The sequence below is a fragment of the Pelodiscus sinensis genome, chromosome 24, assembly GCF_049634645.1.
Source record: "Pelodiscus sinensis isolate JC-2024 chromosome 24, ASM4963464v1, whole genome shotgun sequence".
Taxonomy (NCBI): Eukaryota; Metazoa; Chordata; order Testudines; family Trionychidae; genus Pelodiscus; species Pelodiscus sinensis.
The window spans coordinates 19,714,790-19,727,192 of record NC_134734.1 but is presented as its reverse complement, the minus strand read 5'-3'; the positions used below and the strand labels follow the sequence as shown (position 1 = coordinate 19,727,192).

At 55.0% G+C, this 12,403-nt stretch overlaps 2 protein-coding genes across 3 annotated transcripts in view; one reads left to right on the top strand and one right to left on the bottom strand.

The window, feature by feature from the left end:
* Nucleotides 1-2,236, top strand: part of LOC142819544 (perilipin-2-like) — a 50,050-nt gene extending 47,814 nt beyond the window's left edge. For both annotated transcript variants that reach the window (XM_075907455.1, XM_075907454.1), the window contains exon 6: nucleotides 346-2,236. In XM_075907455.1, coding sequence (XP_075763570.1) covers nucleotides 346-678 — 333 coding nt within the window. In that variant the 3' untranslated portion in view covers nucleotides 679-2,236. The remainder of the gene's footprint in view (nucleotides 1-345) is intronic.
* A 3,744-nt stretch (nucleotides 2,237-5,980) lies between these two features.
* On the bottom strand, nucleotides 5,981-11,007 carry LOC102444824 (ras-related and estrogen-regulated growth inhibitor-like protein). Its single transcript, XM_075907338.1, has 4 exons — nucleotides 10,848-11,007; nucleotides 9,173-9,226; nucleotides 8,990-9,066; nucleotides 5,981-8,268 (listed from the first exon to the last, which is right to left on the bottom strand). The coding sequence occupies exons 1-4, from the start codon at nucleotides 10,939-10,941 to the stop codon at nucleotides 7,849-7,851; spliced, it is 645 nt and encodes a 214-aa protein (XP_075763453.1). The 5' UTR covers nucleotides 10,942-11,007; the 3' UTR covers nucleotides 5,981-7,848.
* Nucleotides 11,008-12,403: the final 1,396 nt, after the last annotated feature.

Below are 12,403 nucleotides of genomic sequence, written 5' to 3'. Positions count from 1 at the left end.
CCAGGGATGCTGTGAGTTTGGTACCTGTCACTTCCCCCTTGCCAGCTGCTTCCCAGCCCTCGGGAACGGTCTGGGATCTAGTGGCCAGGTGAAGCCAGCCGGACCAGGCCACCGTAGAGGGCCAGAGTGACTTTTGAGCAGCCACCAGCTCCTAGGAGGGACTGTTCCCAGCAGCGTTGGCTAATCACATCCGAGCAGTGACCTTGCGCTACTTGGGGATTACATAACTCAGCCACTAATGGCTTGTACTAGAGGGGACGCAAATAGACAAATATCTGGAGGGATGAGGGAGTGTAATTCCCAGTCAGTGACTTCCCCGGGCTCTTCTTGTTCTTTCCCATCCAGCTGAGACGCCGACTCTACCGGGCTCTGGTTGCTCTGACTGAGACGGGTGACTCAGACTCAAGCCCCTGGCCTCGCTTTCAGCAGGACCCCATCCGCGTCCAGCTTGTCCAGAGGCGGCGATCCAGCTTGGGAGGCAAAAGCAGCAAGGCCTCGAGCGACAAGAACAGAGTCCAGGACGGGGCCGGTCACAGGTCCACCCCATCGCCGGCCCGGAGAGGGCTCCCAGCCACCCTGAATCGGGATCTCCCCGCCAAGAAGGTTCGATCGCCATCCCCTGCAGCCAGCCGGCTCTGGGAAGGCAGGGACCTCTCCTCCCTGGGCGAAGAAATGTGAGGGTGCAGCCAGGACCTCCCCTCCCTTCTGCGCCACAACCGAATGAACGGCCGGAAACGGGGATCTGCATCCTGTGAGACGTTCTGGGATCTCGTTTCCTCCCCACATCGGGGCAGAAAGAGGAAATCTCTCAATATTTTTGCAAAACAAAATAAGGAATAATTCATTATGACCATATCGAAGTTGTTTCGTTCTAACTTTATCATTTCTCCTATATGAGGCAGAATGGCCTAGTGGCTAGCATGCTGGCCTGGGACCTTGAGTTCTGTTCTGATCTCTGCCAGTGCCTGGCTGACCGCCCACTCTGTGCCTCAGTTTCCCCACTTGTAAAATGGGGGAAATGACGCGTTGAGCAGTCTATGTATGAAACATGATCTATAAGTGATAAGTTGATATTCTATTGGAAAGTCAAAATGAAACAGGAAAATTTCAATGAAATTTGTATGCTTCTGCGAGACATTCTGATTTTGTTAATGACATTTTTCCCAATGGAAACACAGTCTGTTGGAAAATGGTTAGCCGGTTCCAGGCTTGAGAGCTGCAGACCAAGAATAGAATTGTGGGGGTTGATCAGAACTAGTTAATATCCTGCAGCAAGTTTAACCTGAGACATGGTTCTACAGGGGGAGTTCTACAGGGTAACCTTAGTTAATTTCCTGCAGCAGGGTGTTCCACAGGCTAACCTCAGTTAATATCCCACCACTGGGAGTTCTGCAGGTTAATCACCCTAGCACACCCAGTGGCAATCAGGCTGACAGCCACCTGCTGTGGTAGGCATTATCTTCAGTGGCCAGCACACAAGCCCAACCCCATCACTGGTATCTGTCAAGCCTTCCTTCCCCTGTTAATTGACAACCCTTCACATCTTCTCCAACTACCACAGCTGTGCTTCCAAAAGGACCCCTGTCTCCCAAGGGCAGTTGTGGTCCCCACAGCCAAGCAGTGCTTCCTGCACAGTCTTGGGCCTCGTGCATTTCCAGCTCTTCCAAGCTGCGTGCTCTGACAGAGAAGAGAGGGTCCAATACTTCATCTCACATGCAAAATGCCCCCAGCATCCCCACCAGTTGGCAGGTGTCTTCCAGTTCAGCTTGAGCACCCAGTCCTGCTAGCCACAGAGCACCCTTTGCTCCCTCGGCTTCGAACGCGCAGGAGCAGTGTGCAAAAGGAGCCTCCGTTTTGTAGCGTGCAAAGTGGCTTTATGGCACTAGGAAGGTACATCATAGATCTCAGAGAGAGGCCTGGATCTGCGTGGGAGGAGGTAGGATGGCTGCCCCGGTGGAGCAAAGCTGCATCAGAGAAGGCTCTTGCATCAAGAAAGGCCGATCTACGTATAAGGGGTGAGAGAAGAGCGTGGAGTTACCCCTAGTGTCAGCTGCTACATGGGAACCCGTTATGACTCCTACGCAAACGAGCTATCATCCCCCAAACGCACAGCAGCAGCACAGACTCCCTTGTGAATTAGCTGTGACCAGTTTCGCTGTGATGCTAGGTTCCCCTCCCTCTCACACATCCCTTCCTGTGCACCTGTTATGTAAAATATAATCTACTACATATCTGAGTGAGTTTCTGTCTGTCTGCTGGTTCAAGAACTTCTCCTAAACAGTAAGAGGTAGGATCGCCGAATTCAGTAGGTAGCTTCCTCTTCTCCTAACTTAAAGCCAGGTCAGAGTTTGGTAGTGCCAGGACAATGGGATGTGCCTGGAATGGGATTGCTTCTCAGAAAACTAGACAGAAAAGAGACAGAATCACCAGAGTGGTGAAAGGGGGGCTGGCTGGAGATGTTCCCCTGCTCCCATCCAGAACTACCCTAGCTTTGAGCTCCACCCCCTGGGGCTCTTTAGGGAGAATTGGGGGAGGGGAGATGTTGAAGCTCACTCCTTTTCCCCCCCTCCCGCCCCAGATTCGCATAGGAACATTGGCTGTTTGTCAGGGAGCGGAGGGGGGGGGGGAGAATGCCCACTTTGCTGCATTCCTCTGGCTGGCTGGGGAGCAGATGAACCTGGACCTGCCCCCAGGTGGGGGACATTCACCCCAGCTGTGCCCCCTGGAGCTGCAGCGGCCATGGAGAGGCGCTTCTCACCTGGCTCCAAGCTCCTGCAGTGCATGAGGGCTGGGGTTGTCCTCTCTCCCCGGAGCAGCCAGCAAACTGACCCCCTCATCCCCAGCCCCGCTCCGGAGCAATGATTTAAATGATGCCTGGACATTGTCATTTTGTTTTCCAAAAATTAATTGAGTTAAGGACCCGAGCCACGTGGGCGTCAATCTTCTAGTGATAAATAAATACCATAAACCCAGTGCCCCGGCCATGTTTGCTGGAGCCGGGGCTGTATCCCCCACCTCTGCCAGTTGCTGAGGAACAGCAAAACTTGGTTCTTGCCCCGACTCTCAGGTTTTATCCTCCACTTTACCAATGGGGAAACTGAGGCACCAAGCAGCTACCAGTCACATTAGTGGCAGAGCTGGGAATAGAGCCCATAACTCCTCACACCCACTCCTAGATGACACACCCCACCTCAGCATTGAGAAAGGAACCCAGGTATCTTTCGTCTCCCATTTCCCTGGTTCTAATCACTAGACCTCACTCTCTTCCCAGAGCTAGGAATAGAACCCAGGATCCTGCCTCTCAGCCCTGCCCATCACCCCTTAAGTCACTCGAACACGTTCCTCCCAGAGCTAGGCACTTGCGTTCTCCTGCTGTAAGCATCTTGCAGCTCCGTCCCGGGCTGTCTTTAAACAGCAAGGAAAGGATCTGGCCATGGGACCGGGGGGGGGGGGGGGGGGGGGAGGGAGATGCTTTGGGTTGTATCTACACGCACACCTGTCTCGAATAACCTGCCATTCCCAATCATGCTGGGTTGGGGGCCTGGTCCCCTGACTTACCCCACCTTGAGGTGCGAATTGGGCCCCACCTCTCCCTCCGCTCACACCGGCCCCGTTCACTTGCCCTGCAGCCAGCAGACACTGCACAGGGTGGAAGGGGGGGCAGCAGCTGATCCCAAGGCTGCTCGGATTTACACTGGAGGCTGGGCAGAATAAAGCATTTAAGGTCTCCCCCTCTCACCCTGTTCATGGTGACTGAGGACTGGGCCCCATGTGTCGTTTACATCACTCTGGAATTTACCCCACAGATTTTTTTCTAACCTGAATCAATGTTGTGGGCGGCTGCAGGCAGCCTGTTTCCCCAGCCTGCTGCCAGATGCCCATCTGTGGATCCCCGAACACGTGGATGGTGGCTGTCACGGCCCGTGGGCACCGATTCCATGCTCCACGCAGCTCCGCAAATAGAAGCGCCACTTCCCACCACTGCCTGCTCCCCGGCCGCCGCTTCTGCCTTGTGGCAGGGCACTGCCAAGCGCTGCGTAGATTCCACCCCCACTTTCTGGGGGGGCTGCAACTCAGCCTGCTCCCTCTGGACAGGGTCTGGGACCTGTGAGTGCTTCTCTGCGACCCGTGAGTGCTTCGCTGCATGGTTCCACCGGGTGCAGGGAGGACAAGGGATAACTGACTGCTGTGAGCCACCTGGGCAAGTGAGGTCAGTCCCGGGGAGAGAACCCAGGAGTCCTGCCTCTCACTCCCCTGTTCTAACCCACTAGACCCCCCACTGCCTCCTGGATGTAGGTAGCAGACCCAGGAATGCCCTTACTCTGCCCACCAGAGCCCAAGCTGAAAGAAAACCCCCTTGTGATGTTTAGATGCTCGGCCACTTTTCACAGCTCACAACCACCCAGCATTACGCTGTGGCCTTCTGCCCTGACTTCAGGCCAGGCCTCCCCCGACTGCTGAGTGGACCTGCCCCTCCATTCGTAAGAACGGCCAGACCGGGTCAGACCAAAGGTCCATGTAGCCCAGGGTCCTGTCTGCCGACCGTGCCCAATCCCAGGTGCCCCAGAGGGAATGAACAGAGCAGGCAATCAAGTCATTCTAAGGGTGTTTAATATCGGTTAATTTATGAGTCATGTTGTCGATGGAAATTCCATCGACTTCGACAGGCACTTCCGCATTCCTCCTTTGAAACGTCCACGAGTCCCCAGCAGAGGCTCTTGTGCATTTCAAAGCAGAAGCGCCCGCATGGAGTCAGCAGGGGACTCAGTGTCTCCCACTGACCCCGGCCACAATGTGGCGCTGCTGTTTTGAAATACCTGTGGAGCCTGGGTCAGCTCGGGACTCCCCAGCTGACTCCACGTACCACAGAAATGCTGCATGGAGCCCAGGGACAGCTAGGGAGTACCCAGCTGACCCTGGGATCCACACGGAGCTGCTGCTTTGAAACCACGGCTGTGTTTCAAAGGAGCAGTGCCACACAGAGCCCGGGATCAGCTGTGCAGCACTGCCACTTTGAAGTGCCCCCTCTATCTGATAGAGGCAGTAAAGGGGAGGGAGCAACTACTCGACTAGTCCTTAATCGGTTCCCTGTTGCCCATTCCCAACCTCTGACAAACGGAGGTTAGGGACACTGTTCCTGCCCACCTTGGCTAATATCCATTGGAAGACCTATTCTTCATGAATTTATCTAGCTCTTTTTTGAACCCTGTTATGGTTTGGACTTCACAACATCCTCTGGCAAGGAGTTCCACAGGTTAACCATGCCTTGTCTGAAGAAATACTGCCTTTTGTTTGTTTTAAACCTGCTAACAATTTCATTTGGTGATCTTTAGTTCTTGGTTATGGGAAGGAGTAAATAACTTATTTACTTTCTCCACACCGGTCATGATTTTATAGACCTCTATCCTATCCCACCCCCGTTGTCTCTTTTTTAAGATGAAGTCCCATTATTATATATCTCTCCTCATATGGCAGCTGTTCTACACCCATAATCACTGTCGTTGCCCTTTTCTGAAGTTTTTCCAATGCCAAGATATATTTTTGAGATACTTTACCTAATGTGAAAGGAGACATTTTAACAAAACAATAATTCACTGCTTACCCCCTTGGCTTTTCAGTATGGGAAAGGTTAACACAATAATAACCACTTGCTCTTATAATCAGCAGGCCTCAAAGCAGTTTTCAAAGGAGATCATTGTCCTCACTTTAGATGGGGAAACTGAGGCACACAGCCGGGCTGAGACTTGCCATAGCTCACCCAGCAGCAGAGTAGAATCCAGGTCTCCTGAGTCGCCGTCTGGTTCTCTATCCACTACAGGTAACAGATGAGTGTCTCCACCTCTCTATTGTCAGTTCATTACTTAGAAATCACACACACACACACACACACACCCAGACATGGAATCCAACACCTTTGAATCCTTCCTCCAAGGGAAAAGTGTCTTATAATGAAAGCACGGAACTATTTTCTTTTAGAACATACAAACTTTTATTGCCCATCCAAAAATAATTTTTCCACCATCACATCTTTCTTTTATAACGTGCAAGGAGAATATTTTGACAATAAAAATTTCTGGATGTAAACATTCGCGCCAATGCAGAACGCTCCCAAATAAGTTAAATATTTATGTTATTCACAAATATACAACACTTCACATTTTAGTTCGGAGGATTTATATCCCAGCTGCTGAAGACAATTCCATCCTCCACTTCCCCTGGAACAGGCAGCATTTAAACTGACCCGCTCTTAAATAGTGGAAGTCCTGTCTATCAGCAACACTATGGTTCTAATATTCCAAGTGGAGAATTTGGCTTTGGAGGGCGGGGGGGATCAAGTTTATTTTGCAAGTGAGGAAGCCTCACACCCTCACAAACTGTGAGGTAGGCATTATCACCCCCATCTTACAGAGGAGGAAACTGAGGCACGGGGAAGGCTCTTATTTGCCCAAGGTCACACAGCAAATCAGTGACAGAAGTAGGAGTTCAATCCTGAAGTCCTCAGCCCTATTTCTATCACTAGCCCGTGCTGCAGAGGATGACAAATGCCACTGTTGTTGCTTAACCAGGCACATTAAAAGGGCCAAATTCCTCTGTCAGTTACACGGATGTAAATTCAGAGTGACTGGAGTGGAGTGACTGTGGATTTACACTGGTGTAACTGACGAGTTGCACAATGCCTTAGATTCTGCTTCAGTTACAGCAAGTGTAAATCCAGAGTGACTCCATTAAAGTCCATGGGTTCACACCAACTGAATTGAGATCAGATCACTTTTAGCAGGAAAAGTAATTTGGAACCCAGCAGAAAAAACAAGGCAACCCAATGGGGTGGTGTGAATAACTCAAACTCCCGCGAGTCCCATGATTTAATCACCAACATTTGTAATCATCTCCCTAGTACCAGAGGATTTAGAGCCCGGTTTTCAAATGGGGGGACCCTTAAAAGTGCATAAATGTTGTGCTTCAAGCTTGTAGGTGCTGCAGCCAGTCATTCCTTTGACTGAGCAGGCTCGATGCTTGAGCCTCAAAGGTTTTTTGTACCTTGCCCATCACCGTGGCCTCTGACTCCAATGGGACTTGAGCCTGAATTCAGGCTCAGGCCCCATATACAGACTGTATCATCCAAACATGGGCTCTGGGTGTCATTCTCCACTGCCTTGTGCCTTATGTTCCAAATCCGACGCACTTCCAGGGAACAGTGTAATCGTCCTCTTGCAGGGATTTTGGCCTGTAAAATGCAGCCATTCAGGGTTGTTAGCCTTGCATGTCCTTTCTGCGCTGGGTGTGAATGCTTCCACAAGGCACAGCGGTCGGGGGACAATTGGGCACCTAATATCAACTTGACAAATCCGGTTCCCTGTAAACATAGCTCGTTCGCCCACCCTTTCAAATGCACCCTCTTCTGGGGCAGAGCGCAGCTGCTCTTTAACAGCCACGAATCACAAACGTTAGGAAGGGGCATGCAGAGAATCCTTCCTCCAGTGGAAACAAACAGCGGGCACGGGGAGGGAGGCGGGATGTAACTGCCACCCAATTACATCGCTAACGAGTAACACTGCTGCCCAGGGCGGAGGCCGTGACATGCCGTGCTGGGAGGGGAAGGCAGCCCTTTGGCAGATGGCCGAGCTCTCTAGACGCCAGCAGACCCCAGCCAAAGCTCCCATCAGATCAGACTCGGGACACGTGCACAGAAATGCTCCCCCATTGGCTGCCACCTCTGTCGTATGCTCTCCGAGGGACTCAGCGGGTGCCACACTGAGGAACCGCCCACAGCCTGACCGCTGGCGCATGCTTCCAGCTACGTTCCGTTGTCCCCAGGATCCAAGCTCTCCTCGCGGGACCCCGCCTCGCTCATTCTGTCCTCCTCCTCCCGAAGACGGCCGACATGCTCCGCACAATGCCGCGGAGGCCCACAGCCTTCTTGCCCGAGCTCCGCGAGTCCCGCACCATGTCGAGGAGTTCGTGGAAGACCACCAGGGCGCCGTGGTAGGTCTCGGCGGCCGAGACCTCGAAGAAACCCGTGTTCATGGAGAGGGCCAAAAGCCGCCCTTCCTCGCTGGAGACGGCCCGCCGATGCTGCAGGTCCCTCTTGTTGCCCACCAGGATGACGGGCGCTTTCTCCGAACTGCCCCGTCTCTTCAGCTGCCGGATGCGCTGGAGCTGCTGCCGGGCCAGGTGGAAACTGGAGCGGTCACAGATGCTGTAGACCAGGACAAAGCCGTCGGCCCAACGCAGCTGCTTCTCGCTCACCCAGCCCTGGAGCTCAGAGGCCTGGAGAGGAGGCGGGGGAGAGGATAGGGAGCAGGAATAAAAAAAAAAACAGGAATTAGCAGGGGGCAAAGAGGTGATTGCCAATCACTCCACAGTCACTATGGTGATCGGATCACACACACACACACACACACACACACCCCGCCTTCTCTTGCCCCATCCCAGCTGGGAAGGAAGGGGCCTGGGAGTGGTCAGAAAAGATTTTCCCTCATATGGCACAACTGACCAGCCTGGGTGGGGGTATCTAACCATTACTGAGGAAGAGCTGAAGCAGCCATCTTTGTTGTGGGCACATGGAGGTGCTGAAGAGTGCCTGACATTGGTCACTACTGGATGAGAAGTAGTGCCAGGGCATTGGGGAGAGTCAGGTCTATGGCAGCAGTGTTCTCATCCTCACCCTTGGTTTTTATTCAGCCTCCCTCCTTCGAAAAGCAAACCCCTTATTAAAGGAATTGGGTGCCATTTCTCAGCCTTGGGTGGACTGGAAGCCAAGGCTGCTATCTTTATCGTGGGCATACGACAGCACACTGAGGGCGGAGGGCTTTCCTATAGGCCCTTCAGAACCGAAACAAGTGTCTTTGCCCATGAGCTGCCATGGCTCCATCTCCTAGGAGGACGCATGTCCTGCTAGGAGCTGATCCGAGTCTCAACAAACTCGCTCCATCCAATCTGTTCCCAAAGCCATTTGGCTGGTTGGAAGCCACAAGCAGCAATTTCTCACCTGGGGGCAGACAGAGTCCCAGATGCTGAAGCAAACCTCTCGGCCCCCGACCATCACGTTGTGGGTGTAAATGGATTCTGGAGGGGAGAGAGGAAAAAAAAGAGGGAGACATTAAGAGAGAGTGAACTTAGAGAAAGGAAAGAAAAGAGAAAAGAAAAAAAGAGAAAAAGAAAAGAAACTCACCAATATCCCCGTATTCACCAATAAACCTCCGGGTGAGGAATCGGACTGTCAGAGCTGGAACAAAAGAGACCCAAGGTCAGGCAAGCTGGCACCAAGCTGATCCAGAGTGCCGGAGAGGACTGAAAGCCATTCGTGGACCTCCTAGCACATCCCCTTCCCCCCTACACACTCCCAGTGGGATCAGGGAGGGCGATGCCGAACTGGGAGAAGAGGTGTCCACACGGATGGGCTACAGTGCGGATGAGTCCCAGGGCCCAGCCTGTGCCCCTCATCAGCTCCACCTCCAGTGCCTCAGCTGGGGTAAAGCAATGGAGCAACTCTGATTTCCACCAGCTGCGGGGTTGGCACAGGGAGTTCCGGGTGGTCCCATTTTGATGTCCCTTACACCCAGGTCAAGCAGAAGGCGCTCCGCAGAACGGTGGGTCTCTGCCTTTTCCATCCCCGGACCATCAGCGTCGTTGGACTCCCCCCTCCAGACTACACCCACACCCAGCACCCCATGCAGAGAGGAGCTGAGGAGGGTGCTTGTGACCCCTTGACATCACTTTGCGGGCCATGCCCCCCAGGCTGAGATCCCCCCCCCCCAACATAAACGGCCCAGTGCAGCAGTGGTGGCCGAGAGAAGGGCATTCCCCTTAGAATGGGAGAAACAATGCGGGAGGGGGGATGGAGAAGGGGTCAACGAAAGGACGCCGGAGGGAAGGAAACAGGGAATGGATGTGGGGGGCAAGGCGGGGTATGGGGAAGGACCAGAGGGAAGCAGTCTCAGGGCAGAAAGACGGGGGGGGGGGGGGGAGAGCAGGATGGAGGGAAGGGAACAGAAAGACCGGAGGGAAAGGAGCAGGGAGAAGACCTGAGGTGGGGGGGAAGGACCAAGGCAGGGGAAGGGGGCAGGGAGAGAACCTAGACAGAGGGGCAGGGACAGACGGGAGGGGGGGGGGGAAGGACCGAGGCATGGAAAAGGAGCAGAGAAAGACCCGAGATGGGGGGGGGGGGCAAGGGAAGGACCTGAGACGGGGGGGGGGGGGAGAGGGGCAGAGGGGAGACCCAAGACGGGGGAAGGGGGCAGGACCGAGATGGCGGGGGGCAGGACCGAGGCAGGGGAAGGGGGGTAGGGGGAGGACCGAGACGGGGGGGCAGGGAAAGACCCGAGACCGGGGGGCGGGAGGGCGCAGGGGAAGGACCCTAGACGGGGGCGGCAGGAGACGGACCAAGGCAGGGGAAGACCCAAGACGAGGGGAAGGGGGCAGAGGGAGGACCCAGACGGGGGGGGGGCCAGGACCGAGACAGTGGAAGGGGATAGGGGAAGACCCGAGACGGGGGGGGGCAGGAGGAGGGGGCAGGGAAAGACCCGAGGGGGGGGGGGGCAGGAAAAGACCCGAGACGGGGGAAGGGGGGCAGGACCGAGTCAGGGAAAGAGGGGGCAGGGGGAGAACCGAGACGGGGGGGGGGGCAGGAGGAGGGGGCAGGAAAAGACCCGAGAGGGGGGGGGGGCAGGAAAAGACCCGAGACGGGGGAAGGGGGGCAGGACCGAGTCAGGGAAAGAGGGGGTAGGGGGAGAACCGAGACGGGGGAGGGGGGGGCAGGAAAAGACCCGAGACGGGGGGGGCAGGACCGAGACGGGGGTAGACCCGACGGGGGGGGCAGTGGAAGTCTGTAGAGTCCCAGCACTCACCCGATTTGCCCACTTTGCCCGCTCCCAGCACCAGGACGTTGGCTTCCAGCTTGGGCGCCCCCCCCTCGGACATCTTGCGGCGCTGCACGACCATTGGGAATCCCCGGGGGCGCGGGCAGGGCTGCGGCTGGACTCTCGGGGGCTCTGCGAGCCGGCGGCCCCGGAGCCCGGCTTTATAGCGGGGAGGCGGGGCTGGGGCTTGAGTGACGGCCCCCCAGGGACAGCCCCCCCCCCCCCCACACCCACATCGCAACTCTCCGGCGCGCGCGCACCCCGTGCCCGAGGCTCGCAGCCCCGCTCACAGACACACACTCGCCCAGCGCGCGCACACACACACACACACACACACACACACCCAGCGCGCACGCACACACACACACACACACACACACAGCGCGCACGCACACACACACACACACACACCCAGCGCGCACGCACACACACACACACACACACACACACACACAGCGCGCACGCACACACACACACACAGCGCGCACACACACACACACACACACAACCCAGGGTGCACACACACACACAGCGCGCACACACACACACACACACAAAACCCAGGGTGCACACACACACACTTCACTTTCACCGAGAGGCACGAAGACATTCACAAGTCCAGGGGTTACACCACACACAACGCAGCTGCACACTCATTTGCACAGCGTCACCACACACACACAACCCCAGGGTATCCTTACACAGAGAGGTGTGCGTGGGCGTGCTCACACATACACCCCCAAGGTATGCTCAAGGAGACACACACACACACCGATTCCCAGACACACTCCAGTGTGTCCTGGCACAGATACGCTCAGACTCACAAAGGTATTCTCCCACAAGTGTTCACACAAATACAGCTGCCCGCAGGTTTGCCCCCCCCCCCACACACACACATTCACCCAGAGTTACACACACAAACACAGTTCCATGCACACATTCCTACACACCGGCAGGCTAACACATACAGACACAAAATTGCACAAGCTGCTTCTCACACAGCTGTACACATGTGCACACATGCAGCAAACACACCTACATAGGCATGTATTGCACAAACACAGTCTCCTATGCATGCCCATCCCCTTGCACACACACTGATAACACACAGAGACTCACACACATGTACAAACTTTCCCTTGCATGCACACACTCGCTCTTTCCTTTCCACACCACCTCATGCACGTACCCTCTTTCCCCGGCACAATGCCACAAACACACACAGACATGCTCTCCTGAAGGTACACGCTTTCCTTCACACGCACACACTTTCCATTGCGTGTGTGCGTACTGAGAAACTCATGCCTACGCTCACCGATGCTCATGGGCACGCATACACAGAATCTCTCTCACACCCAATCTCACACACAGTCTCGTGCTCACAGAGACTCACACCTGCTCACAATCTTCTGCGTGCACACATGCACACTTATGCACACTGACTCGTGCACACATGGAGACACACACAAACTCACTCCTGCTCACAAAATCTTGTGCGTGCACATGTGCGCGCACACACACACATTCTCTATCTTCCCACACCC